This window comes from Phocoena phocoena, chromosome 20 (assembly GCF_963924675.1).
Source record: "Phocoena phocoena chromosome 20, mPhoPho1.1, whole genome shotgun sequence".
In the NCBI taxonomy this organism is placed as follows: domain Eukaryota; kingdom Metazoa; phylum Chordata; class Mammalia; order Artiodactyla; family Phocoenidae; genus Phocoena; species Phocoena phocoena.
This window is the reverse complement of record NC_089238.1, coordinates 11,575,969-11,603,351: the sequence shown is the minus strand read 5'-3', so window position 1 is coordinate 11,603,351 and position 27,383 is coordinate 11,575,969. Positions and strand designations below refer to the sequence as shown.

The 27,383-nt window shown below is 57.7% G+C and overlaps 1 protein-coding gene across 1 annotated transcript in view; it reads right to left on the bottom strand.

Moving 5' to 3' along the window:
• Window positions 1-236: 236 nt before the first annotated feature.
• Window positions 237-27,383, bottom strand: part of MEGF8 (multiple EGF like domains 8) — a 41,242-nt gene continuing 14,095 nt past the window's right edge. The window contains exons 13-41 of the mRNA XM_065898647.1: window positions 25,355-25,555; window positions 24,760-24,960; window positions 24,077-24,313; window positions 23,102-23,220; window positions 22,881-23,012; window positions 22,678-22,791; window positions 21,939-22,187; window positions 21,231-21,430; window positions 20,700-20,910; window positions 20,353-20,602; window positions 19,703-19,835; window positions 17,960-18,207; window positions 17,759-17,869; window positions 17,482-17,600; window positions 16,900-17,107; window positions 16,190-16,370; window positions 15,469-15,632; window positions 14,526-14,670; window positions 13,088-13,319; window positions 11,799-11,922; window positions 11,444-11,657; window positions 11,075-11,289; window positions 6,232-6,439; window positions 5,878-6,037; window positions 5,276-5,468; window positions 4,623-4,793; window positions 4,330-4,460; window positions 3,698-3,830; window positions 237-1,490 (exon numbers count right to left, since the gene is read on the bottom strand). Of these exons, the coding sequence (XP_065754719.1) occupies window positions 237-1,490; window positions 3,698-3,830; window positions 4,330-4,460; window positions 4,623-4,793; window positions 5,276-5,468; window positions 5,878-6,037; window positions 6,232-6,439; window positions 11,075-11,289; window positions 11,444-11,657; window positions 11,799-11,922; window positions 13,088-13,319; window positions 14,526-14,670; window positions 15,469-15,632; window positions 16,190-16,370; window positions 16,900-17,107; window positions 17,482-17,600; window positions 17,759-17,869; window positions 17,960-18,207; window positions 19,703-19,835; window positions 20,353-20,602; window positions 20,700-20,910; window positions 21,231-21,430; window positions 21,939-22,187; window positions 22,678-22,791; window positions 22,881-23,012; window positions 23,102-23,220; window positions 24,077-24,313; window positions 24,760-24,960; window positions 25,355-25,555 (6,258 nt within the window). The remainder of the gene's footprint in view (window positions 1,491-3,697; window positions 3,831-4,329; window positions 4,461-4,622; window positions 4,794-5,275; window positions 5,469-5,877; window positions 6,038-6,231; window positions 6,440-11,074; window positions 11,290-11,443; window positions 11,658-11,798; window positions 11,923-13,087; window positions 13,320-14,525; window positions 14,671-15,468; window positions 15,633-16,189; window positions 16,371-16,899; window positions 17,108-17,481; window positions 17,601-17,758; window positions 17,870-17,959; window positions 18,208-19,702; window positions 19,836-20,352; window positions 20,603-20,699; window positions 20,911-21,230; window positions 21,431-21,938; window positions 22,188-22,677; window positions 22,792-22,880; window positions 23,013-23,101; window positions 23,221-24,076; window positions 24,314-24,759; window positions 24,961-25,354; window positions 25,556-27,383) is intronic.

The window sequence follows — 27,383 nt, the reverse complement described above, 5'->3', positions numbered from 1 at the left end:
TCCCGCTCTGCCCAGTGCCTTCAACAGTGCCTGGCACATAGTAGGTATTCAATAAATAATTGTTGAATGCAGAACAAAGAAGGCCTGTCTGGGGACCCCCCCCACCCCCCCCCACCCCGCCCAGGGGAAGGAAACCAGAGGTCTCTGAGGACACAGTGTCCCAGGTGGAGGGGCCCCAAGTCCAGGGCGGCCCCCTCAGGGGACTCGACTGCTGTGGCTGAGGCTCCCACCACGGGTCAGAGAGACATGCTGGTGAGGTTGTCCTGGCTCAGCAGCCCCTTCCGGCCTGCACCAGCCCCGTGCCCCCCGCCCCCCCCACAGTACTCATGCAGCCTGTGCCGCAGAGTGACAAGGGCTGACCCCAGGCAGGCGCCGTTGGGTGCGTGGGGCCCGCCAGGCAGCTGGAGCAACAGGGTGGCCACGCCGGCCATGCCATCTTCAGTGGGCTCGAGGGTGATAGGCCCGGCCCGCAGGCCAGCAGTGGTGGCAGGGATGGTTGGTGGGCAGCAGCTCCCTCCCACGGGTCCCCAGGGCCCGCCAGCCCCCGTCAGCAGCAAGGGTGCCAAGAAGGGCTCAGAGCGGCGGAAGGCGGGTGGCGGGAGCCCGGCTGGCTTCCAGGCGGGGGCCGGGGCAGCAGGGTCGGGTGGGAAGCAGACGGTGACCTTGGCGAAGGGGCGGCTGGCCATCTTGGTCATTTCTTGCAGGTGCCGGCGCTGCTCCTGCCGCTGATCCAGGGCCTGCTTGGCCTTCCAGAGCAGCACGCAGAGTGAGAGGAAGAGGAAGAAGCAGGAGAAGAAGACGGAGAAGAAGACAAACAGGTCGATGTGGGCCTGGTCCTGCCGGAAGAAGAGCAGGCCCTGCGAGTCGGCCGAGCCATTAGCACTGGGCCCACTTGGGTCTCCCACGCCCAGCAGGAGCAGGTAGAAACGGCTGGACTTGAGGGTGTGGTGCTCGTGCGGGTAGGTGATGACCAGCCGGTCCCGCACGCCACGGACCACCAGCACCACGGATGGCTCTGTCACCGTCACGTAGGTGATCAGGCCCCGTGGCCACACCTCCCGCACTCGTGGCTCCGCTGGGGTGGCCGGCCCACCTCCAGCCCCAGGTCCCCCCAGATCCCCAGCCCCCCGGGGCCCACCGTCAGCAGGGGGTGGGGGGGCTGGGGGAGGCGGTGGCGGCTGGATGTGTACGGTGTGGACGCCAGTGTCGGGGGCCACACGGACCACAAAGGTGTCATAGGAGGTGGAGACGTAGAGGTCCACGGCGCCAAAGGTCACGTCCAGCGTCAGGCGGATGTCCACATTGGTGAACTTGGGCTGCACGCCAAAGAGGACAGTGCGGCCGGGGCCCAGAGCGCGGCGCTTCGGCTCGTGGAAACAGTTGGTCTGGGACGTGGGGTCCAGGCAGTACTCCTGCTCCACGGAGATGAGGCGGTAGCACTGCTGGCCACCCAGCGGGCTCCCGTGGAATGACTCCCGGCACTTGGCACACTGCGGGCAGGGGAGGGAGTGGAAGCGGCCATCAGAGCTGAACTCAGGGTCCAGCCCTCCTCCAAGGAGGACTGACATTTGTACCTACTGGTAAGTAGCCCAGTAACCCCTGCCCTGGGTTTCCACAGTGTCCCAGCAGCTTCCTTGTGACCCCCCTGGATTTCCCTGACACAGTGTGGACACTAACAGCATCCTACACTCCAGCACTGCTGTTCCTGGTGTCACCCCAGTGACCACAGCACCCTAGTGGCAAGCCCTCTGGAACTCTGAGGCACAGCAATGAAGAGCTCTGTTGAATCCTGGCTCTACCTCCTCACTAGCTGTGTGGCCTTGGAATAGTGACTTAACCTTGCTGAACTGGAGATTCTTCCTCTGTACACAGATAGCAAACACTACTGAAATCACAGGCCCAGCCAGCCTTGCCTGCTAGCCTTGCTGTTTCTGGACTATATTGGGTAGGTCCTGCCTCAGTGCCTTTGCACTGGTTGAGCCTCTGCTTGGATCGCTCTCCTGCCTGCCCCGCACCACCCCCGCCACGTTTGAATGTCTTTACTCAAGTGTCACATTCTCACTGAGGCCTTCCTTGGCCACTGTATCTACCATTTCCGCTCCCAACATCTCCTAGCCCTCCTTTCTGCTTAATTTCCCTCCTTACTGCTCATCACTAACACACTACATGTCTGACATATTCATTTGTTGGTTGCTAGACTCCTCCATGAATTCTCTGAGGACAGAACATTTTTGCCTGTTTTGTTCCCTACTGTGTCCCAATGCTTTGCATAGTGCCTGGCATATATTAGGTGCTCAGTAAATAGGTGTTGAGTGAATGAGTTGGCTGGATAACAGCTATTTTGATTCCTGTAGTCCAGTGGAAACCACTCAACCTCTGGGATTGACCAGGGTCAGTCCAAGCTCCAAACCCAGCCAGCTGTCTGACCTGGGACAAGTCTCTGAGCCTCCTTTGGCTCTTATGCCCACAGCTCACCGAGGCCCTAGCACAGCCTTCATGAGCCTTCCGTGTCTGTGCTGTCTCCACTGTATCTATGGCAGGCACTCCTTACATACTAACCACTACTGCTATCATCAGAAGGCAAAGAAACTGCTGTTTCAAGAGCTACCAGCAGAGCTGCTGGAGGAGGAGGTCTGAATTAAGCTCTGAAGCTGTCTGTTTTGACAAAGACCAATGGGCCTTCTGATTATGCATCAAGCAAGCAAAAATTCTGGGGACTTCCCTGGCGGTCCAGTGGTTAAGACTCTGCGCTCCTAATGCAAGGGGCACGGATTTGATCCCTGCTTGGGGAACTAAGATCACGCATGCCGCACGGCAAGGCTGAAAAAAAAAAAAAGAAAGAAAGAAAGAAAGCAAAAATTCTGGTCTTGGATGGAAATGTTAGGGGTAAGGCTTGTGAAGCTCTGTCGCCATTTGGGGCGTAGTCGCATCTTTGCCAATAGATGGGTACGGAGACTGAGGCGAGCAAGGGATTCTCTCTTCCTTCTGGAACTAGAGAGAAGGTAGGTGGGTGGGGTGGTAGGAGCTGTACTCCAAGGAAGGAACATGGAATATCCCCTCTGTGGGAGGTGAGCCTGCAACACAGTAACCAACCAGGCAGTCAGTACAGGGGCTCCAGGAGCCCCCCAGCTGAAGAAAGGGGATATGGACTCAAGGGGAATTTGCATATGGGTATTAGTAATAATATGAGATCCCCTACTGGCCCCAAGTGATCAGGTGAGGGCCACCACTTGAGCGAAAACTTGCCTGAGAATGAAGCCAACCCAGAGGAGAGCAGAGTCAAGACCCAGGGAAAGAAGGGCTCCTGACTGCACTGTGTGAGCACCCGGATCTGCCCATTCCTCAAGTGGACTCCAGACCTCAGTTCTAAGAGCCAACACATTTTCTTTTTGGCTTAAGCTACTACGAGATGAGTTTTCTGGCATCTGCAATCTTTAAGTTGTGACCATCCGTACTGGAGTCCGTCTCCTCACCTCCACCACCCACAAGAGGCTCATTTCTGAGATCCCAGCAACACCGCCCGGGTCCTGAAACTGACTAGGGCTCAGGAACAGTCTATCAAGTCGACCTTGATCCCCATGACCCACTGATATCGGAACCACACTGTCAGTCCTGCCTGGGCCAGGCTACCTCATCCCAGCCCTGACCTCTTCTGGGCATGGGGCCCTTGGCCCATAACTTGCTTCTCCAGCCGCACCTGGTATTTGTAGCAGTCTCGGCGGTCACTGGGGGAGCTGCCCTGGCACGTGCCCGTCTCTGTGTTGTTCTGACACGGGCAGCCTGTCCCGTCCTGCTCGTTACATGTGTCTGCATGGCCATTACACTGACATCTGAAGAGAGGGAAGAAGACAGGGGTTATAGAGCCCCCACGACCTACAGGGGCCCAGGCTGGATGCTGTAAACGTGAGCTCCAACCCATGAGGCCAGAAGAGGAAACTGAGGCTCACAGAGGTCAAGCCGTTTACCCCAAGGCCACAGTGTTGGTAAGTGGCAGAGTCAGGATTAGAACCCAGGATGGACGAACTCCAGGGCTTACTGACCATTCAGAAGGAAGGGGGTGGAATGGGGAGGCTGTCTTGAGGCCTCTCCCTCAGGGCCCTCTCTCTCTCTTTGCCCAAGAGTCTCCACCAGGGCTGCTCGGTAACCTGCGTTTCAGCACTGGCCTGAGGGAGAGGGTCTCCCACCTGAGTCTAGTTCTTTGCCCCCAACCCCTGCCTCAGGGGATCTCAGCCTTTCCTGACTGAGGGCAGAGGACTGGGGAGAGGAGCCTGGCTCCCAGAGCTGTTCCTACTGAGCGGGGCAAGGGTTCCTGGCCCCCCTTCCACTTACTTGGTGCACTTCCCGTCGAGGAGGAAGTAGCCATGGAGGCAGCTCTCACATTTGTCCCCATAGCTATTATTGTGGCAGTTCACACACACAGCCTCGTCTTCACTAGGACCCTCTGTCACCCAGTTTTCGATCTGGCCAAGGAAGGACAGGGTGATCACAAAAATGCATGGACCAGCCCCTCCTCCCTCAGAGCCAGGAGTCCAGAGCCCAGCAGCCTCCTCCTCCCTCAGACTAGGAGCCCCCAGCCCCCTCCTCCTTCAGACCCAGGAGTTCAGGACCCCAGCCTCTTTCACCTCATCTGGATCCAGCGAGTACTTCTCCGGCTCCCTCCTGGCCATTTCAAGCTCCTTCCTGGAGACGCAGACCTGGCTGTTGCCCCGACAAAAGGCGTGGCAGGGCCGGCAGGTCCCGCCCCCCACGGCTGAACCCACGAACAGGGGGAGGCACTGCTCACAGTGGCTGCCCTGGAAACCAGGGACAGGGCGGTCAGAGGGGGTGAAGAGTCACAGTGGGTGTGAGAGTTGGGGGAAGGTTCTGAGAGCACCAGGGGAGGGCAGCAACAGCTCAGGCATTTGGCTTGGGCAGTCCCAGCCCATCTGCCATTGAGCCCTCTGCCTTCACTTGCACACCTCCAGTGATGGGGTTTCACTCCCCTTCAGCCCCAGTGTTGCACTCAGAAAGCCCTTCCCCACAGGATCCCAGATGCTCCTCCACGGGATCCCCCTCCCTGGTCCAGTAGTAATTCTGTCCCGCTATCCAGGGCGGCCCCTCTGTGGTACAGACCCAGATGGTGTCCCCGGGGTCCTCTCGTACTTCCTTGGGATAGGGCTAGGCCCCCTCCTCCCTGTGCCTAGCTCACTGGGGCTTGGAAGGAGGCTCAAGATGCCTGAGTGTAGGCTGAAGGCACAGAGGCCCGGGGCGAGGGTCTGAGGTCCCGGACGGACACCTTGGTGTGATTGTGGCAGAGCAGGCAGTGGTCGCGGGCCCCCACACCGGCGCACTCGCTGTGGCGGTTGCAGCGACACTCCGTGGAGCAGTTGTGGCCGACAAAGCCGAAGTGGCAGCGGCAGTGGTCGGGCTCCACGCATGAGCCGTTCACGCAGCCCTGGGCGCACACGGGGCGGCACAGCCCCGTCACGCTGCAGGGGTGGGGCAGGAGTCAGCGCAGGGTAGCGGGCCGCTCCCTCCCAAAGGCACACCCAGCCCTCAGCACGGTCCTCACTGCGCCTCTGAGGCCACCACCGGCCAGCCCACCCTCTTCGCAACTAGTCCACCCCCCAGTCCGCTGCATCACTCCCCTGCCCCGGGTCCAGCCCAGCACCTCCTCCAGGGGCGATGACCCCCTTCCCTAACTGACCAACCTTGCCCTCCACGACCTAGCCCCCGCCCTCACACCCTCCTCCACACCTTGGACTATGTTTTCTTGCGTCCCACTTTGATCCATGCCCCGTCGTCTACCGCTCCCCACGGACTCTCCCACCCCACGGTCTGCCTGGCCCTGCTCCCCTCAACCCCACCCAAGCCCCCGCGTCTGGCCTGTAGCCTCACTTGTCCATGGTGTAGCCCGTCTTGCAGCTGCACTCGTAACCGTGGGGCCGGTCATGGCAGTTCTGTGTTTCGTTGCAGTCGTGGTGCCCGTTTGCACACTCGTTCTCAGGGGGACAGGACAGGAAGGCCCAGGAGGCCCCAGGTCGCCCACATGTCAGCCCTGGCACGAGGATACAGGGCTTCACCGTGGAGGCCTCTGAACCACTCGCCCAGCCCCCCGGGCCCTTGCTCCCCCCTCCCCCTGAGCGCCACCTGTGAGAGCCCCCAGCAGCCCTCCACGTTCTCTGAACCAACCCCACGTCAGAACGCAGACAGGAGCCAGCCCCACTCACCCCATCCGAAAACCCGTCTCACCATCGCGGGGGCCGCTGAGTCCACCCTCCAGGCAGCGGCCACCCCCATCCTGGCCCCCCCAGGCACACCAGCCACAGTGGGGCCGCCGCAGGCACAGGGCGCACTGTGTTGCCTGAGCACAGCCCAGGGAGCAGCTCTCGGGTCCTCGGAGCAGCCGCCCGCAGCCTCCAGCCATACATCGCAGGGGCAGGTAGGAGGGGCTCAGACACTACAGGGGAGGGGAAATGGCAGAGAAAGAAGATCAAACAAACACCTCCTGGGTATCTTCCTGGATTGCACCCTCTTCTCAGAGATCTCACCCCTGCTGGCCACAACCGGGTGGACCAAAATGGACATCAGCTGGGGTCATCACATTCTCCCTCCTCGGCATTTGTAACTAGAAGTTCAGACCAGAAGTCAGGCTAGGGACATCCTTGAAACTAGATGGTGTAGACTAGGGCTGGCTGGGCCGTTTGGATGAACAAATGACAGCAAATGAAGAGAACAGAGAGAGGCAAGAAAAGAGCAGAGACAGAAGGAAGCATAGATGAGAGTCACACACCCCAAAGACAGGGAGACAGGCAGCTTTCCAGGCTCCACCTCCAGTCCCTGGTAGGGCCTGGCTGCGCTTTCCACCTGGGTTACAAGAGGCACCACCGTGCTGGTATAACGAGCCCCTTTACCCACCTGGCTTGGCATGCAGCTGTTCCTTACAATCAAAGAACGGCAATGATCCCAGGTGGAAAAAGAAACAAGCATCAGGAGGGGGGTTGCCAGCCAGGGCCTCTTAGAACATGGACCCAGCTGCTGGGGCAACAGGATCCGCCCGCCCTTGGCTGGGAAGTTGAGGAGTCCGTGGTCAGGACTCAGCAGCTCACACACCATCACTTATCGTGTCCTGGGACCCAGACACGGTGCTCAACAAGGTTCACACTCCTGGAAACTACCTCAGTGGATGAGAGCATTTTATTTACGGCTTGGGCCTTCAGTAAAGTATAAGAGGAAAGAGATTAGTCTAGGCTGGCTGTCTGGAAGCACTTAGGAAGAAACAAAGCAACCATGCAGTCCTGAAATAGAAAACCCTGATAGCTGTGGCCGGAGCTCTGAGTCCCTATGGGTTACGCCGGTGATGAGCCGAGACTGGCTGAACTGCCAAAGCCAAATTCTCCTCCAGGTTAGGCTTCCAGATCTGAATTTAGTGCACCCCTGGACAAACAGACGGGCAATCTGGACGGGGGCCAAGAGACGCCCGAGGCTCCGGCCTGCTCAGCACTTTCTGCTGGGACCCCCCCTAGTGGCCAAATGTGATGCTGCCCAATACCATAAACTGCATTTCCTGTGTTCCTGGAAGAGATGCAGGATCCTAGCTCATCTGCTCACATATGCCCACAGCCTAGCAAAGTGCCCGGCACAAGGAAGCTGCTCAATGAAGAATTTGGTAAAAGGACAAAGGGAAGGAGGGAAGAAGCCAGCCAGCCAGCCAGCCAGCCAGGGAAGGGAGCACCTTGTTGTCTGCCCCAGGCTCTGAGGCCAAAGGCATTTAGAAGAACAATGCCTGACTGTTAAAATAAGGCTGCCCTTGAGCGAAATCACAACAGGTCTGGTCTGCGCACCTGTTATGATTGATCTGTGTTTTTAAAACACCTGAGCCAACAGTTTTAACTGATTTTCCCAGAAATCAGAAGATCTGGCAGCAGCCCTCTGACGTTCCCATGCAGCATCAGCTCCACGCTCTCCATTCAGCCGCCCCACCACTCCCTCCCGCCTCACACCTCCTGAGCTGCCTGCAGGCTCTCTGGTGTTGCCTTCCAGTCCCTGGGATCCCAATAGAAACAAATAATGGAAATCTCAATAATATTTAGGGAGGACATGTATCACCGGAAGGACCCCAGGCTTGAGGACGAGAGGCCTCTGCTTGTTAGAGGTGCCACCGCAGGGGACCTCTGCCCTTGCAGCCACGCTGAGAGCCCCACGGGGAGCACCCCCCACTCCCAGCCGCTGCACTGACCCTCTTGGTGTGACCCAGACAGCGGAGACTGGGAATCCTCCCAGTGGGTGGAACGTGGGGATGTTACTGAGTTTTTACTGAATAGCAGGCCGGGCTCCACGCTCTACATACATTCTCCCATCTAACTTGGACGCCCTTCCTATGGGACGGTGTGGCATGACACAAAAATGTATCTGTCCTTTGTCCCCGGTTCCTGGTACTGAGCTACTAAAACACACAGGGGTTCCTGAGCGGTGGGGATGTCTTTTGCTGTTCATAATGGACCCCTTTTACACCTGAGTTTATGCTTACGGGGTGACTTAGGGGAATCAGCCGAAAAACCAAGTGATTAGAGCCCCACTCACCCACCGGGGGTCAGGGGAGAGATTGAGCTCTATAAAAACACTTGAACCATGAGATTCAGGGGACTTCCCTGGCAGTCCAGTGGTTAGGACTCTGTGCTTTCACTGCTGTGGGCTGGGGTTCAATCCCTGCCCTTACGGGGGACTAAGATCCCGTAAGCCGCATGGCACGGCCAAAAAAAAAAAAAGAACAACAACAATGCAATCCAGAGAGCTTCCAGGTTGATGAGTGCATCCTCTGGGAGGGCGGCATGTCCAGTGAAGGCATGGAAACTGCATGCCTTGCCGATTTACCTCTTCTATTTGGCTCTTCCTGAGCTGTACCCTTTATAATAAACCAGTGTGAGTAAGTAAATGTTTCTCTGAGCTCTGTGAGCCATTCTAGCACATTATCAACCCTGCAGAGGGGATGGTGGGAACCCCCAATGTGCAGCCAGTTAGCCTGGATTTGTGACTGCCATCTGAAGGGGGAGCAGTCTTGTGGAACTGAACACTTTAACCTGTGGGATCTGACTCTGATTTCAGGTGGATAGTGTCAGAAATTAACTGAATTGTTGAACACATAGTTGGCGTCGTCCAGAGAACTGGAGAATTGGTTGTTGGTGTTGGAAAACACCCCAGACAGGGTCTGTTGACAGCACTCCTATTTTACCAAAGACTCGTGTAGGCTCTTGGGTTGTGAGGTGGTGAGTAATCACACCTCAGTTGGGTCTTGCACAATCTTGCACAATAAAGATGAATGAGGAGTAGGGCTTCCCTGGTGGCGCAGTGGTTGAGAGTCCGCCTGCCGATGCAGGGGACACGGGTTCGTGCCCCGGTCTGGGAAGATCCCACATGCTGCGGAGCGGCTGGGCCCGTGAGCCATGGCCGCTGAGCCTGCGCGTCCGGAGCCTGTGCTCCGCAACGGGAGAGGCAGCAGCGGTGAGGGGCCCGCGTACCGCAAAAAAAAAAAAAAAAAAAAAAAGATGAATGAGGAGTAGACAGACTCACAACTCTGGCCCAGTGACACTGTTTCTGGATATGACAGCAGTAGCTGAAGCTTTCTTATCTCCTGCTGGGGTGGGGCTGGGGCTGACTGCCTGTGTCTGCCACTGGGACAGCTAAATCATGCCAGGCAGAGGCATCTTTGGTTTTTTTGTTTTGTTTTGTTTTTCAGCCGTACCGCACGACTTGTGGGATCTTAGTTCCCTGACCAGGAATTGAAGCCGGGCCCTCGGCAGTGAAAGTGCGGAGTCCTAACCACTGGACCACCAGGGAATTCCCCCCAGAGGCGTCTTTGGAATGGACCTTATGAGACAGCACGCACTGGGCAGCCAAGGGGTAGACTGTACCTCCCCAGACCATGCCCATGTTCAAGAATCATCTCTCTAGACCATAGCCATAGATGAGGGGTGGGTCTGAATGGCTGTGTCAGAAGCAGTGCTCCTTCCCTTCCCTGGCCACACCTCACTGGACCACGGCTGGACATCTGACTCGTGAGCTGAGCTGAAGTCTTCCCTGAGAATGTGAACTAACAGAAGAACACAGAGATGACTGTGGTCTCTGGAATTAGAAAGTCACATAGCGACTCCCCTGGTGGTCCAGTGGTTAAGCATCCGCCTTCCAATGCAGGGGACGCGGGTTCGACCCCTGGTCGGGGAACTAAGATCCCACATGCCGTGGGGCAACTAAGCCTGCGTGCCGCAATTACTGAGCCCGTGTGCCACAACTACAGAGAAGCCTGCATGCCGCAACAAAGAGCCCGCAGGCCGCAACTAAGACCCAACGCAGCCAAGGGTCAAGGTCTGCCAGTTGAGGTGGTGTGTGTTGATGATCAAGCCGAGAGAAACCAGAGGATGGAGATGTGCAGAAAACAGCTGAGATCAGAGACCAGGCGGCCCAAGAAGGATGAAGCAACAGTACTTCCTACCTTCAGACATCAAATACCCCCGGTTCCTTATAATAACACCAGCTCGAGTGGGTTTCTGTATCTTACAACCAAAACTTCTAAAAGTAGAGAGAGAAAGAGATGGAGGAGGAAAGTGGAAAGGTGTGGGAGGGAGAAGGGAGATGGTATTGAGTCATGGGAAGGATGGGGCGAGGAGAGCTTAATTGAGAGTTGGAGAGACACCAGGGCTGAGGAGTCAGGAAGGGGGTGCTGGGACATGACGGGGAGACTCACAAGGCAAGGAGAGGGACTTCCCTGGTGGTCCAGTGGTTAAGACTCCACGCTTCCACTGGGGTGGCGGGTTCGATCTCTGATCAGGGAACTAAGATCCCCCAAGCCGTGCGACGTAGCCAAAAAAAAAAAAAACCAAAAAAAACCCAACAACAAGAACAAGGCAAAGAGGGAAGAAAGAGATGTTGGAAGGGGCGAGAGAAGAGAAAGTGGGAAGAAAGAGAAAGTGTGACGGTGGGACCAGCCCTAAGGAAATGGAGGCAGACTAGGACAGCGGCGACGGCGACGGGGTTGGAGAAAGGTCAGTGTGCAGCAGGGAGGAGGGCCACAGCACACCCCGCTGGGGGCAGTCAGTACCTGCTGGAGGCTGCTGCTCCAGACACAGTGCTGCCAGCCCCCGTCCGCACCCTTGGAATCCAGGCAGGAGGTGCAGTTGGGCAGGAGGTGACAGGGCGTGGGGCAGGGCAGGGGGGGCGATGATTCCACCGGCATCGGGGACACGTTCAGCAGAGAGTGGCTGAAGCACGTCCAGTCATAGGTGGGCTGCACCGAGAGGATGCGGCGGGTCTCCCCTGGGGTTGGGGGCACACGGATTAGAAGCAGGTCCGGGCCCCTAGCCCCCTCCCCTCCTCCTCCCTCAAACCAGGCCCCTGAGCCCCTTGCGTCCTTGGAGCAGGAATCCAGGCCCCCAAACTCTCCTCTCGGGGAGCAAGCCTCAGCGCTCACCAGTCCTCTTGAACTGCCGCGTCCACATGCACTTGCCCTCCCTTGTGCAATGCTTGCAGTCGGCCGCCCCACACACGGCCTCCGAGCAGTTCCCAGCCCAGAAGACCTCTCGCTGGTTGATGCGACAGTCATTCTCCGAGGTGCAGGACCCATTGCGCCCGATGCAGGCACCCTCAGGGCAGTTGGTACACCACTTACAGCGGGGGGCAGATGCCTGGCGGGGGGATACAGGCTCAGTGGGGTTGTCAGGGCCCCCAGCATCCCTCCAGCCTCAGGTCTTGCCACCCAATCCCAGCTGAAGAGCTCAGTGGTGCCTGAGCCACGCCCCCTTCCCACCCCCACCCCCATCATTCACCTCTCCATCTCCAGGCTGCAGGGTCCGGGGATGGCGGGCCAGGCACTCACTACAGGTCCGCAGACGTCGACATTCCTCGGGGGAGTGGGGCATTGGAGAGCAGGGGGGACCACCACAGCCCAGCCTGGGGAGACATGAGGTCTGGCTCATCACATTCAGCCAGGCCCCACCCTTCCTCCTCACCCTCGCCTCTTCCTGGTACCTCGTGGACACCGTCCTGCAGGTCCCACATATGCATCCCCAAGTGCTCTCAGCACAGGCCTCCCAAACCTGCTCCTCCCCAACTCACTTGGTGATGGTCCCACGTCCACCTATCACCCAGGCAAGAGACACTGGATGACATCCCATGGCCTGTTGGCCCTCCAGCCACCGAGGCCTCTGCCTCCTGAATTCTTCTCTGACCATCCCCTCCTCCTCCACCCCTACAGCCCCCGCCCAGTTCAAGCCTCCCCCTTCCAGGCCTCCACCTGCAGCCTCCCCTCACCACCCCCTCCTTCACAAGCCTGCCCCTGCCCTCTCCTGCTTAAACCTTCTGTGGCTCCCCATCACCCACAGTGGAGGGCCATAATCCCTCACTCAAAATCCTTGAAGGCACACCTGTTTCAGAACTTTCCAGGTTTCAGAAAAGCAGTGGGTGTACCCGCTGTTACATAATACCCCTAGCAGAGTCTGGGGGAGCACCCTAAAAATCAAACCCTTTAATATTCTGTAGTAAACATGGTGACACACTTAATGGGACAAAATAAAGCCCGTTAGTACCCTCATACCACGTTAGTAGCCTCACACCAGTACAGGATAACTGCGCGGTCAAGTTAGTTTGTGCTAAACCTAGGACAGCGCCTTCAGCCTCCTGGTATGTTTGGATTCCCAAACTCCAGACAAGGAGTCTTGGAGCTGGACGGAGCACAGTTCAGCCAGGCACCGGAAGCCCTTTCTGAGCTGACCCACCCACCTTTCCAATCTCATTCTTCCCCAGCTCAGATGGTTTCTAAAATACACCAGATACAGCCCCGCTTCTGAACCCTCATGGTCTAAACTTGACTGGTCATTTAGGGCCCAGTTCAGACTCAGCTAACCCCAACCCACAAACAGGGCTCCCCACTCGGTGAGGTCCCCGAGCCTGCCCCTGCCTGTGATAAGCTGCCCATTTTCCCATGTGAGTTGGTCTCCTAACCAGACCACACACACCCTGCTGAGGCCTCCCCCACAAGCCTGGCCTGGCACAGAACCCACTTCGGAGGGCACCAGTACCACCCACCCAGCCAAGTGCTGTCAGTCTCCATGGTTACCTATGGGCCTGGTCCCCGGACAGGCAGGCCCCATGGCACCAGGTACAGGCCCCAGACTGGTTACAAGCTTCGGGCGAGGGTAGCAGGTGGCAGGGGTCAGGGGGCAGGGTCAGGGCCAGCAGGCGGCCCAGGGCCACTCCCCCAAAGCCTCCTGAGATATACAGGCGACCCCCTACCGCTGCCACAGCGTGGGCCACAGACTCCTCCATTGGTGGTCCCACAGAGGCTGGGCCTGGGGAAAGACAGAAAGTTCAGAGAGAGCAGGAGACTCGAGGAAGAGATTCACACAAAGGTACCAGTCAGAGAGGGATGCTGAGAGGAGAGACAGTCTAAAGAGAGCAGAGACAGACAACGAAAGACAGAGAGAAGACAGATAAGGCCAAATAAGACAAGAGCATCAGACACAGCAAGACGAAAGAGAGGGAGAGAGACACATAAACAGAAAAAAGGAACAGAAAAGAGTGGAATAAGAACAGAGACATGGGCTTCCCTGGTGGTGCAGTGGTTGGGAGTCCGCCTGCAGATGCAGGGGACGCGGGTTCGTGCCCCGGTCTGGGAGGATCCCACATGCCGCAGAGCGGCTGGGCCCGTGAGCCATGGCCGCTGAGCCTGTGCGTCCGGAGCCTGTGCTCCGCAGCGGGAGAGGCCACAGCGGTGAGAGGCCCGTGTACCGCCAAAAAAAAAAAAAAAGAGACAAATGTTGTGGAACCCGGGGACTTCGCTGTTAAGACTCTGCGCTTCCAATGCAGGGGGCGTGGGTTCAATCCCCGGTCGGGGAACTATGGTCCTACAATGCCACATAGCGTGGCCAAAAAAAAAAAGTGTTGTGGAACAAGACTAAGGTGGTGGCTGAACCACACTGTGAAGGTACTAAATGTCGCTAAATTGTTCGTTTTATGATGACTAATTGTGTTGTGCGAATTTCACCTACATTTTTTTAAATCCTCAAAAAAAAAAAAGAGTCCATGGAAAAAATAGATTAAGAGCGAAAGAGAGTTAGAGACAGAGGGTCAGAGAAAGCAACAAAAAGCAAAGGAGACAGGCCCGGAGACACACACACACAGTCAGTCATTTACGATGACTGTCAAATGAAATAAAACGGCAAGATACAACCCCTTTCCAGCCTATGAACTGGAAGAAAGCACCCTCACATATGACAGTCGTTGCCTCTAGAGAATGGGATTATGAGGGATTTTTTCCTTCCTATTTTACAAATTATCTACAATGACCATCATTACTTCATAAACAGAATTAAAAACTTTTCTAAGACAAAAAAAGGAGGGTGTCTCCGTGGGTGCTTAGATAACGTGGAGAGGACAGGAGCTTTGCTTGTGGGCCTGAAGGGGCCCAAATGACCCCTAATGAGTGAGAGTCGCAGGACAGGGCCAGCGCTCCCCCTGGTTGTCCCGGGGCCTCCCAGGGAGAGTGGCGGACTTACGGATGAGGTCAGGCAGGAGCCAGGTGTTGCAGTTGACCTGGTAGAGCAGAACATCGCTGCTGAACTCGTCAGGGTCCGAGCGCCCCCCGAGGACCACCATGGTGTCCCCTAGCAAGGCTGAGGCATGGAAAAGTCGGGGGCGGGGCTGATGGGGAGACACACGGCAGGACGGGCTGTCAGAGCCCACGGTCGCCCGCTCTTCGTGCTCCCTCTCAGCCCACCCGCCACTCCAAACCTCCCCACGCCCCAGCCCCTACCAGCCCACCCAATCCTAACCTTCCTCAAATCTCACCTCCTTCCTCCGGGAAGCCTCCCTCATTCCTCAGAGCTGTCTCCACAGCCATCTCCTTTCCCTGAACTCCCAGAACCCCCAAACCCCATGCTGTTCCTCAGGAACCCAGCCTCAGATGCTCGAGATGAGCCCCACATTTCTTGGGTGACCTCGCCAGCTGGACCGGGGCGTACCCTGCTAGGGCTCTTACTTCCAGCTCCCTTGCGGTCCAGCCCCAAGAAGGGCTTGAGAATATGTTTGTGGATGGCAAATGCAATTGTCTCTAAACAGCATACCCGGGGTTTCCTGCTCTCCCACTGTCTCCTTTGGCCTTGAAGGCAGAAGCACTAGGAGCCTCAGTGTCCCTTTTCACAGCTGGAGAGGCCAGGAAGGGGAGGGACCTGTCACGGCCACGCCCAGAGTGTGGCAGAGCTGGGGCAGAACCCAGGCCTCTGACCTCCTGGTCTAGGATTCTTACCTCCAAGTCACAGAGAGAAGAAGGGGAGACTTGGGGTACCGGAAAGGAGGCAGAGTAGGAATCCAAGGTTGAGCCAGTCCCTGGGGCACTGGGAAAGGGGGGGGCCCTCCCTCCTACCCCCTACACTCACTGGGAAAAGGGGGGGCCCTCCCTCCTACCCCCTACACTCATCTGTCTGGACCTTTTTTCCTGACCTTTGCCCCCTGAGAAGGGGCCAGCAGGCTCCAGGTGCGGTCAGGACAGTGCAGGGAGTAGAGCTCAGGGGACGGGGCCGCCAGCTCCACGTGGAAGCGGAAGCCCCCAAACACGTAGAGGGAGTCAGTGGCCTCGTGATACACAGCGGAATGACCATATAGACCTGGGAATGGAGGATTAGTGAGCACAGAGGCTGGGGGAAGGGCTGGTGATCAGGAACGCTCCCCATCTTCCTGGGCTCCCCCTCTCATGACCACAACACCACCCTACCAGGCCCTGATGCCAGAGACCTGGAAACCTTTCTCAATCCCTCCTTCTCCCTTCGGTTCTAAAGGACAACCATTAAAGAGACTCTGGGAAAGAGAAGAGAGGGAGACAAGGTGACCAGAATGACCTTGAGGATGGTGATTAAAGAATGTAGAAGGAGAGAGAGAGAAAGGAAAATACCTGAGGGGCACTGATCTAGGACCTAGAAGAGGGAAACAGTGACCCACTGCTACTGGGCAGGAGGTAGGCAGCTTCTCATGAAGTGTGGGAAGGGTATGTAAACCGAACTTCTCAAAAGGCAGCATCCTGAGAATGTGGGTGGGTGATGGGGGTAGACAGGGAGACAACAGGTGGGGGGGGCAGTGACCACAGCCTACAGGAGTGGACAGAGAGGATGGCTGGGAGTCAAAAGCGTAGCACCCCCTCCCCGCCACGCCCTGTCCCCAGGCCCACCTGTGGGAGGTGTCCCACTCTGGGCTCCGGACACCCAGGTGCCGGTTGCCAGCTGGTACTCAAGCAGCTGCTGGTTGAAGCCATTTTCAGGGGAGTAACCACCCACCAGGAGCAGAGACAGGCCTCGGCGGGCAGTAAGGGTGTGACCAGCAACTGCTGGCAGCTCCACGGTCTGCGGGGCCTTGGGGATGAAGGGTGGAGGTCACGGGGGTGGGGGGCAGAGGTAGGGGTCATCTTGTGGGTAGAAGCAAGGCTCAGAGCTCCCCGAACTCCCCTTGAACCACTAAGGAGGTTGTGAGCTGCCTGGGGCGGGTCAGACCCCAGGCCTCCCCGCCAGCCGTGGTCCCGGCAGGTGAGCAGCAGACCTCTTGCTGTCTCTGCCTGCTCAGTGTCACTTCTTCAGGTAGGAGTAGCCTGGGGACCCTTTGCGAAGCCCTTGCTCCTCTGCTCTCTGGCTGCATGGGGCTGACTGTACCGGCTCCACAGCGGGCTGTGCCCCAGCCTGGAGACCAGAGCCTCACGTCCCCTTGGCTAGGGATTGACTCAGGAATGAAATGTGACCCACAATGGCCAATGAAATTCAATTCTGGGGCTTGTGCTGAAGCCCTGGGAGGAATCCTCTTCCTCTGGGGGCAAAGCTGGCAGAAGCTGCTCTGGTCACCTTTGCTAGAGCCTGGTTGTGGGGACTAGGGGAGGGGAGAGATGCTCACCTTCTCCTGCCGCCACTGCAGGGTGGTGAGGTTGAGGACCCAGAAATCCCGGGCGACGCCCCCAGCCGTGAGCCCCCCCAACAGGTACATGGCACCACGGCCAGCAGGCACATAGGCAGCTGCATGGAAGGAGCGGGGTGAGGGGCCTGGGCCCCCATCCTCAGCTCCTGCCAACATCTGTGTCCACCGCCTTTCACTCACTGAGTACCTGGGGCCAAGATGCAAAAAGGCAGCCTCACTATACAGTCATACCAGCATGCCCTTGGGTGACCCCCCTACACACTGGTATCCCAGCAACCCCTGGGATCACCCCCCCACTTGGCAGGTATCCCCAAACCCCTAAGGTGACCCTCCTATGACAATCACCTTACCATCCCCTGGGGTAGCACCACCCAAATAAGTGTCCCAGTCCCTGAGGTCAGCCTCCTGCGACAAGTGTCCCAGCATCCTTTGGGGTATCCTTCACCTGTAGACGTTATCCTGCACCCCCCCCGAGGGGACTCTTATGTCAGAGACGTCTCAGTGTCCCCTGAGGTAACCTTTTCTCATTCAGGCATCCTACCTCCCCAGGGCAGTCCTCACCTGTACAGGTTTCCCAGCAGCCCCTGGGGCAGACCCAGGCCCCCAAACATCCACAAGGTGGCCTCAGGTCCCTCCACCATAGTGTGCCCCAGGCGGTGCAGGAAGCGGCTAGCTGTGTCCTGTGGGTGGGGTGCAGACGTGAGGGTTCAGGTAAGGGCATTACAGAGTGGCAGGCTGGGTCTAGGGTCTAGGGGGTAGTCTCGGGAGTGGAATGGGGAGAACAATCCAGGAGGCGGGCTGCATGGCACCTCCCCACCAAGGGGCATCCACAACTCACGGCTGAGAGGCGGCTGTCCATGAGGGTCTCCCAGACCAGCTGCCCACCGTCCAGCTTTGTGGCACAGTCAGGGCCCCCGAAGCCCTCGGCACAGATGCACACGCCCAGGCTCTGGGGAACAGCAGAAGGAAGCTTGGGAGGAGCCCTGATTACCCCCACCCAGCTCCCTGTCCCGCCCAGCTTGCCCTCTTTCACCTGTACCTGGTTACAGGACCCTGCCCCGTTGTGGGCATTACAGTTCTCAGGACACAGAGCCATGCGGCAGTGTGGGCCTGCCCAGCCCTGGGGACATCGGCAGAGTCCAGCATCTGCGGCCCCGTCCTGGGGCACACACTCCTGGGGGATAGGGCAACTCCCGGGGCCCCCTGACCCACAGCGTGCAGAGCCCACGGAGGCATTGAAGCCCCAGGACGAGGAGCCGTTGGCCTCCCAGTGCAGCACCAGCAGCCCTGTTGGAGAGAGTCCAGAGGCTTGTCACAAGGCCTCAGTAAAGTGATATTTTAAAAAGGGGGGGGGGGTGGGCTTCCCCGGTGGCACAGTGGTTAAGGATCCACCTGCCAATGCAAGGAACACGGGTTCGAGCCCTGGTCCGGGAAGGTCCCACATGCCGCGGAGCAAACAAGCCCATGCATCACAACTACTGAGCCTGCGCTCTAGAGCCCGCGGGCCACAACTACGGAGCCCGTGGGCCACAACTACTGAAGCCCACGCGCCTAGAGCCCGGGCTCTGCAACAAGCCACCGCAGTAAGAAGCCTGCGCACCGCAACGAAGAATAGCCCCCGCTCACCGCAACTAGGGAAAGCCCGCGTGCAGCAACAAAGACCCAACGCAGACAAAAATAAATAAAAATAAATTTATTTAAAAAAAAAAGAGAGGGGTGGCCTGCAGGCCCTCTGACCTCATCACCTCCCACTCTCCCAGCCCTCTTCACTCCAGCACCACCGACCCGCTTCCTGTTCTCAGAGCCTGGGCATCTGCTATTCCTCCACCTGAACTAGTTGCCCCTTACCCACACCGTGAAATCTCCCTTCTGCAAGGACTCCCTCCCCAACTCCCCAGACAAGCCAGGCTCCCCACTCCTTTCTATTTCCTCCTGTCCCTTACCAAAAGTGTCACTATTCTGACTACAATTTGTTCCCTGCTGCTTGTCACTCCCCACCTCTGCTGTGAGTCCGTGAAGGCAGTGCCTGTGTCCCTTGTTCACTGCCACATGCCCAGAATTTAGCTCAGGCCCAGCTTACTGCAGGTAGACATTTGCTGAGTGAAATGAAATCGAGGGCCCCTCAGCTCTAGTTGCTCACTGTGAAGGGTCTGGGCTTGTGTGCAATCACCGTCAGGCCAACTACAACTCTGCCCTCTCTCTCACAGCCTTGGAGCCACTCTGATTTACAATATGAAGACAAGCATCTCCAAACCTAGGCCCTCTAACTGCCATGGGTAACAAATTATTTCTAGTGCATCTCCATCAGCTAGGCACAGCTGACGTAAAGGGGCCTGGTAATTCTTGGTTGTGGGGGCTACAGCCTGTGCACTGCAGGATGCAGTGTAGCATCTCTGGCCTCCACCCACGAGATGCCAGTAGCAGCCCCGATCACGACAATCAGAATGTCTCCAGACACAGCCAAATGACCCAAGGGGCAAAGTCACTCCTGGCTGAGAACCAGCGGGCTGAGGAGATAGATGCTCAGGGGCCCTCGCACCAGCTACATTCTGTGTGTCCCAAAAACATGTCCCACGTGGACCTTCTTTCCAGAGATACAACCCGGCCAGTACAATCCTCTCTATTTGCTTCTCAGCTGAAGAAACTGAGACCCAGAGGTGGCAAGGGACTGCCAGCAAGTCTCTGGCAGAGTCAGGCTGGGATTTGAGCCCACCTCAGGTAGCAAGGTATAGGGACAAGGGACAGCCCAGGACAGAGGTCCCACTTCCCCCAGTCCCCATACCAGACAGGGCCTGCACAGTGAGGGGCCTGTCCCGCCGCTGGCCGCAGAAGGCAGCAATGAGGCTACGGTCCGACTGGACGACACCAGTGTCCAGGAAGCGTGGGAATCCATCAAAGGCCAGGACATAGCTCAGCTGGAGAGGTGTAGAGTAGGATCAGGGGATGATGAGGATGAGAAAGAGGAATGCTTGGGGTCTGGGAGGAGGTGCAGCTCGAGAAGAGAGGGCAATCTGAGACCGGGGAAAAGGCTGCTTGAACCACCTGGGCAGACTGCCAAACTGTGGCATGGAGGCCACCATTCCCACTCCTGTGTTCATGACAGACATGGTTAATCAATCAGGCACTCTTGCATGGAGCCTCTTTCTCAACACACAGATCCTGGCAGCCACCATCAATCGATCAGAGTTGGCACACAAGGTACCAATATTTACCATACCTGGACTGGGGAATGGGAAACTGGAGTCCAGGAAACAGGAGGCAATCTGGGAAATGGGAGGGTCTGTGGGCTTCGGAACAAATGGGTAGGGGTCTGAGGAGCAGATCTGAGAGTTTGATGGATGAAAAAACACGGATATGGGGGCCAGGGTCCGTCTGAAGATTCAGACTGGGTGGGGGAGACGTGGGCCTGTAATCAGTGCCCTTGGTGCTCACCGTGCAGGGGGTGCTGCTGTCGGGGGAGAAGGTGAGGGTAAGTGGGGGACAGAGGGTCCCAGGGGCACAGGGCTGTAGCACCTCGGTGGCTGAGACAACCCACACACAATAGGACAGGCCTGGCCCAGCTCTCGCTGCCCCACCACCTGGAGGCAGTAGACCCCCAACCCGGCGTGAGCCCAGTGCCACGGAGGACACGTTGGTGAGGAGGGCACGACCCCCACACTCCCGGAAGCAGGAGCCACCAGCCCTGGGGAGATGGAGGAGAGCCAGTGTCAGACCAGTCCTGCCCTATACCACCATGTCCCTAACCCCACCCTGCCCCGCCTGGGTGGCCCCTGGCTCACCGGGGGTCCCCATAGTAGCCAGGAGAGCAGAGCTGGCAGTGGGCGCCCTCAGTGTGGTCCTGGCAGAAGCAGAGCCCGCTGAGGTTGTCGCAGTGGCCTCGGCGTGGGTCCCCATGCCCGTTGCACTGGCAGGGCCGGCAGCCGCCTGAGCCTGTGGCGTTACCAAAGCTGCCCGGCCGGCACCGTTCGCAGTGTTCCCCCCACGTCCAGTCTGTGGAGGCCCCAGCAGCCAGGATGCAGAGTCAGCGGCAAGAGCGAGAAGGAGCCCGACCCTCCCCAACCCCACCTGGCTCAAAGGAGGGTAACTGGAACCCCGACTGGGGAGCAACTGCAAATCCCAAGAGGGAATACTGAGGCCCACTAGAGGGGTGGGTGGCACTGAAACCTGTCTGGGGTGAGGAGCAGGCAATGGGACAGAGGGACTCAGAGCTGGGGAGGGGACACAGAACCCCACACAGACAAAAGAAAACAGAAGCCCCAAGGAGGCTCCCTTGAGGCAGCCCCGAGGAGCTCAGGATGAGGGCTGCTCACCCTGGCACTCATCGCAGAAGCCAGGCCCCCGCTTGTGGCAGTGGCTGTGGAAGTTGCAGCCACAGTCCCGGGAACAGCGGGGCGCGGGGGGTCCTGGGGCAGGCGTGGGAGGGGGCAGGTCCGATGTCCAGCCCAGGTCACACACGCAGGTAAAGTCTGGGGGGCCACTGCACACGCCATGGCCACAGTCCTCCAGGCACCTGAGAGCGCGTGGCAGGGGTGGGGGAAGGACTGGGTAGGCCTGGAGCCCCCAAGGCATCCCCCTTCATCCCACTCCACCCCATTATCTCCATGGCAACACCATCATAAGCTACTGCCTGTTCCACAGATCCTGGACTCCATGGGTGGCCGTGTCTCCAAGGCAACCCCATCACATGTAGTAACTCCTGTCTCTACAGTAACTAAATATCACCACTGGTGATCTGTTCCCTGTGAAAACCCCTTTCAACTTGATCCTCCTCCATTTCTATGGCAACGCTGAAGCCTGTGGCCTGCAGTCCATGGGCGACCTGTCTCCACGGTTAACTAGTGTCACGTTGAGGACCCTATCACTCCAATGAGGGCCTGCTCTGCAAGGTAAAAGCCCAAGGCTCACTGGAGAGGCTGGCACCATGGGAGGCAGCCCAGCACTGTGATCACTTCCTCCCAACATCTCCGCATGCACCAGCCCTGGGGCAACATCTCCATGGAAACCCATGCCCTACTCACGTGCGGTTGCAGTATGTGATGCCATCACCCTGGTAGCCCCTCTGGCAGTGACACTCATAGCTGAGGGGTGTGTTCAGGCAGGTCGCCCGCAGGTGGCACCGCGCCAGGCCCAAGCGACACTCATCCACATCCGGACAGCGGGCATATGCCCAGCGGGCAGGGAGGGCCACAGACAGCCCCAGGCCCTCCCCGACCCACAGGGAGCAGTTACCCCCACCCAGAGGCCCGGAGAAGTCCCCCTGGAGGCAACTGGGGAGGGGGGCGAGGTTGAAGAAGGTGGTTGGGTCGGGGCGGGGGGGATGATAAAGAAACAAGAGACAGAGACAGGAAAACAGTAACAGGGAGTGGGGAGATCAATCAGAGAGAGAAAGAGATATGAAAACGGAGAAAGACAGAAAGAGGGATGGAAGAGAGGCAGAGAAAAACCCAGAGAAGCCAGACAAAAAAGGATTTTAAAAGACAGGAGAGAGAGAGGGATACAGTGAAAGGGAGACAGAAGAGAAACAGAAACAGACAAGAAGAAAGAAAACAGAAGGAAAGATGAGAGAAAACAAGTCACAAAGGGAAAGAGTTGGCAGGGAGAAAAGAGAGAGAGAAACAGAGAGAAGGAGAAGGGGGGGAGAAAAACAGAGATGATGGTAAGAAAAAGGCAAAGGGGGAGAGAAACAGAGGCCGTTAGAATTAGGGTGGGCGGAGAGCCTCCACCCGGCCCCGCCCCCAGGCCCCCGCCCTGCCTCACCGTCCCAGCGTGGGGTTGTCCTCATTGCCACACCAGCCACACTCGTGGCTCTGCAGACACTCGTGGCAGGTCAGGAAGCGGTCACAGCTCCGGCACCGGGGCTCTGAGTGCACGCTGCAGGGTGATGGGTGTGGGGCTGTCAGAGCCACCCCCTACCCAGGTCTCCACCCTCCCCTCCTGGAACCCTGCCACCCGGACTGCACCTGTCGTCCCAGCCTCGGCAGCCCCCGTGCGGGTACCGGGCCAGGTAGGCAGCGAACATGAAGCAGGTGTGGGTGGACTGGCACCAGGCACACTGGCTTGAGTTGGCCAGGCAGTCGTCACAGGTCAGGCGCCTGGGGGCGGGGAGCAGGGACAGGGTCACCCCACAGCCTGGCCCCCACACACCCTCACACACCCTCTCCCTGGGCCCAGCTGGGCTCACTGGCTACAGAGTGGGGGACACTCTTGCAGGCTCTTCAGGGCACCCCGACCCCGGCCCCGCCGGCTGCACGCTGCGTCCCCCTTGCGGCTGGTGCTCTGATGCCACTCGCAGAAGGGGTCCTGGGAGGTTGGAGGAATAAGAGCCCAGCTTAGCCTTCTCCCTGGGGCTCCCAGCGCCAGTCTCCCAGCACCAGTTCAACAGGCAGCTGCCTCCCTTGCCTGCCAGGGCCCACAGATCCCTGTTCCAAGCCCAGCTCCTTCCTACAGCCACTGACATCCATGGGTTCTGCCTGACCAGCACCCACTCCCTTTTTGGGCAGTAGCACCACTTTATGTGGTCCAGGTTGCGCTGATTCAATCCCTGGGGTCCAGAGGTGGGCAGCGGGACACTCTCCTTCCTCCCAGCCTCACTGATTGGTCCTGGAGCTGGCACAAGCCCCAGTTAGAGCAAATGAAAGGCACTTCTGAGACTTCTGTTGAACTGAGGGGTGAGAGTGAGGTGGGGACAGAAAGGTGCTCTCCTTCCCCTTGGGGCTCCAGTGGCTGGGTGGGGGGATAAAAGTCTGGAGCCCCTGAGGCTCCCTTGCCACTCCCAAGGAATGAACCTCCAGGGAAAATGAGAACGTGGAATGGAGGGAGGTGAACAGCTGACTACACGGTTTGAACCTCTGGGGCGAGCAGGCCGAAAGACCTACTCCTGGACTCTGCTGTCTAAGGGGATAAAGGCTCCTCTGGTGCAGAGGTGCTGAGCCGGGTTTTCTGACCCCTGCAGCATGCAGAGTCACGCCTGCCAGGAGCTGACTCTCCAGCCCCTCTCCACTGCTCACAAATGACAAGGGCCCCGACTGTCTACCCCGCCGCCGCCCACAGGGCCCCTCAGCTACCCGTGCCAGCTCTGGGGGGCCCACCCCCTTGCTCAGTCGCCTGCTTTGGCTGACTTCGTGCCGAGCCCTCCCCGCTGTGGCCTGGTGGGCACCTGGGTGCAGGCGTGGCAGTCTCGATGCTCCTCACAGAGTGGGCAGAGGGCAGGCACCAGCACCAGCAGGGAGCCACCAGCCCCGCGGTCCCCGCAGTGGGCCCCGCTCTGGCGCAGGTGGCAGGTCGCACTGGCCAGGCACCAGCCGCAGCCCTGGTCCGCCAAACAGCCCAGGCAGGAGGGGTAGGAGGCGCAGGCCGACGAGCGGTAGGGCTCCAGGAAGAAGAAGGAGATCTCCTGGGGGCGGGGGTCACATGAGGGTCGGGGCTCCACGCTCCACGTCAAGGTTTGGGATAGGGATTAGAGTTTGGAGCTAAAGACTTAAGCATCTGGAGACAAGGTTGAGAACTCAGGCCCGTAGAAAGTCAGGATTTAGGACATCAGCAGACAAAAGGGGATCAGGGTTTGAGAAAATCCAGAGATGAGAGGTCAAAGTATGGAGGGCAGAGGTCAGGGTCAGCAAGATCAGGGCAGGAGGAGTCAGAGACGTGGGCAGGGGTCAGAATACGAGATCAGGTCAGACTCTGGGGGTCAGATGTTGGGGTCCAGGGGGGGTTCAAGGTGAGGCCCAGAGTTCAAGAGTCAAGGAGTAAGAGGTCAGGGTCAAGGGAGTTAGTTCGTGGCCCAGGGCATCTGAGGCCAGGGGCTGGGGCAGGGTCAGAGCCGGGGACCTGGGTACTCACGCTGCCACCTGGCACGCCAGTCCGGTCCCACAGCAGGGTGAGCTCGCTGTGTCCAGGGCCCGCTGAGCCGTTGAGCTGGCCCCGGATCTCTACCGCGTACTTGTGGCCCCGGCCAGGCAGTGGGAAGAGGCGAGCGGACCCTGGACGCTGCAGGCGCCTCGTCTCCTTCTCCTGCTGAGCCACCCAGCGCCCTACCTCCTCCTGAAGTAGGGGTGAGGGGCAGACAGGGGCCTCAGAACTTTCCACCCACACTGACCCCTGAAACCCCCAAGAGACCCAAACCCACCTAGCGCCCACCCCTCCTCTTCCCAGGAGGGCCTCAGAGTTTCTTAGACCCCCAAAACCTCCAAGCACCCCTAAACCTCCCAGCAACCCACGTCCTCCTCAGGGGAGTCTGACTTGGTAACTCAGACCTTCCCCTTTCTTCAAAATCCGCCCCCCACCCAGTTCTGTTCACAACTGAAAACCCCAGGACCCTTCCGTCACTAAGGCTAGATCCCACGCCTCTGACTTCTCCCCATTCCTCCTCCCCACCACACATCCAAGCCCCCATATTTACCATAAACAGCCCCCTGCATGTCCCAGGCACCCTCACCATGTTTTCTGTGTCAGGGCCACGGGCCATCCGGGCCAGTACGTGCAGGCGCTGGGCCCGGGCCCACACGGCCACGTCCTCAGCCCCTGGCCCTCCAGGCCCTCCTGGCAGCAGTGGGTGGATGAAGCCACGGTAGACCACGGACACGTCGGTCTCTGAGCTAGGTGTCAGGGTGATGGTCGTACTGCGGACAATCAAGACCTGTGCCAGCCAAGGAGGGAGGCGTGCATGAGGACCTCTCTGCATCGCCCCATGGTCCTCACACCTCTCCAGCCACATCAGAGCTAGAAAAGACCAGGCAACCCAATCTCCTTCCCTAGTTTACTAAATGGGAGACTGAGGCCAGAAGCAGGGGGGATAGCTCGCCCACGGTTACTCTGGGAGAAGAGTTGGGACTCCGACTCAGACAGCCCCTGCTCATCTCCACCTCTCATTAAACTCCAAGACCCTGGACCTTTCAGCATCTTCTTCCTCAACACCCCATCTTTCCACCTAAGCCCTTAGGAGTCCAGACCCCTTAACTAGGGGGCTTGGAGACCTTCCAGATTAGTAAACACATACATGTGCCAGGAGGGTGTCACACCCCAACTCCACAGGGACAGAAGCTCAGGCCCCTTCTGGACCTCATCCTATGTACCATGTTCTTTGTTATATAATGAACCAGTATATATGTTTAAAAAAAAAAAAGAGCCCAGATCCAAATCCAACGTTTGAAGCGACGCATATACTTCATGATTTACTGCCAGCATGTGTTCTTGTAATTGTAAAAGAGTGGAGCAACCCAAGTGTTCATCATGGGAGACTGTTTAAATAAACTGTAACACTACGGCATCAGAATGTAAATGGAGGGGCTTTCCTGGTGGCGCAGTGGTTGAGAGTCCGCCTGCCGATGCAGGGGACACGGGTTCGTGCCCCGGTCCGGGAAGATCCCACATGCCGCAGAGCGGCTGGGCCCGTGAGCCATGGCCGCTGAGCCTGCACGTCCAGAGCCTGTGCTTCGCAACGGGAGAGGCCACAACAGTGAGAGGCCCGCGTACCGCAAAAAAAAAAAAAAAAAAAAAAAGAATGTAAATGGAACATTATGAAGCTGTTAAAAAAAAAAAAAAAAAAGAGGGTGTTTCCTAAGTTCTGTTATGGGAAGCTTGCCGGGATACGTTAAGAAAAAAAAGGAGAATGAGAAAACAACACCACCACCAAAAAGACAAAAAAAAAAGAAGGGGCTTCCCTGGTGGCGCAGTGGTTGAGAGTCCGCCTGCCAATGCAGGGGACGCGGGTTCGTGCCCTGGTCTGGGAGGATCCCGCGTGCCGTGGAGCGGCTGGGCCCGTGAGCCATGGCCGCTGAGCCTGCGCTCCGCAACGGGAGAGGCCACAGCAGTGAGAGGCCCGCGTACCGCAAAAAAAAAAAAAAAAAAAAAAAAGAAAAAAAAAAGAAAAAAAGGGAAGTGGTAGTACAGTGTAGATAATATATTACTTTTGGTGCAAAAAAGAAAAATAATTAAATGTCACATTTACTTGTATTTGAATAGGTAAACAGCGGAAGGATATATAAGAAATCCAAATAGATCTTCTGGGGAGAGTTAGGGTGGTCTTGAGTTAGGGGGATGCTGAGGCCAGCTTCCCACACTGAGGGGTGAGGACTGGGTAGATGGAAGAGACTTTTCACTCAACAACTTTTTACACTGTTGTGGGGTTTTTTTTGTGTTGTTTTTGTTTTTAACTATATAGGATTCATTTATTCTATTTTATTTTATTTTTTTTAGCCACACTGCACGGCATGTGCGATCTTAGCTCCCCGACCAGTGGTCGAACCCTTGTCCCCTGAATTGGAAGCTCAGAGCCTTAACCACTGGATGCCAGGGAAGTCCCCATTGTTATGGTTTTTGAACCATGTGACTATAATACCTATTTTTTAAATTAATAAGGAACCACTGTGGAAAACACTTTGATGATTCCTCAATAAGTTAACCATAGGATTACCCCAGCAATTCCACTCATACTGAAAATAGGTTTTCACTGCAATATTTGCAAA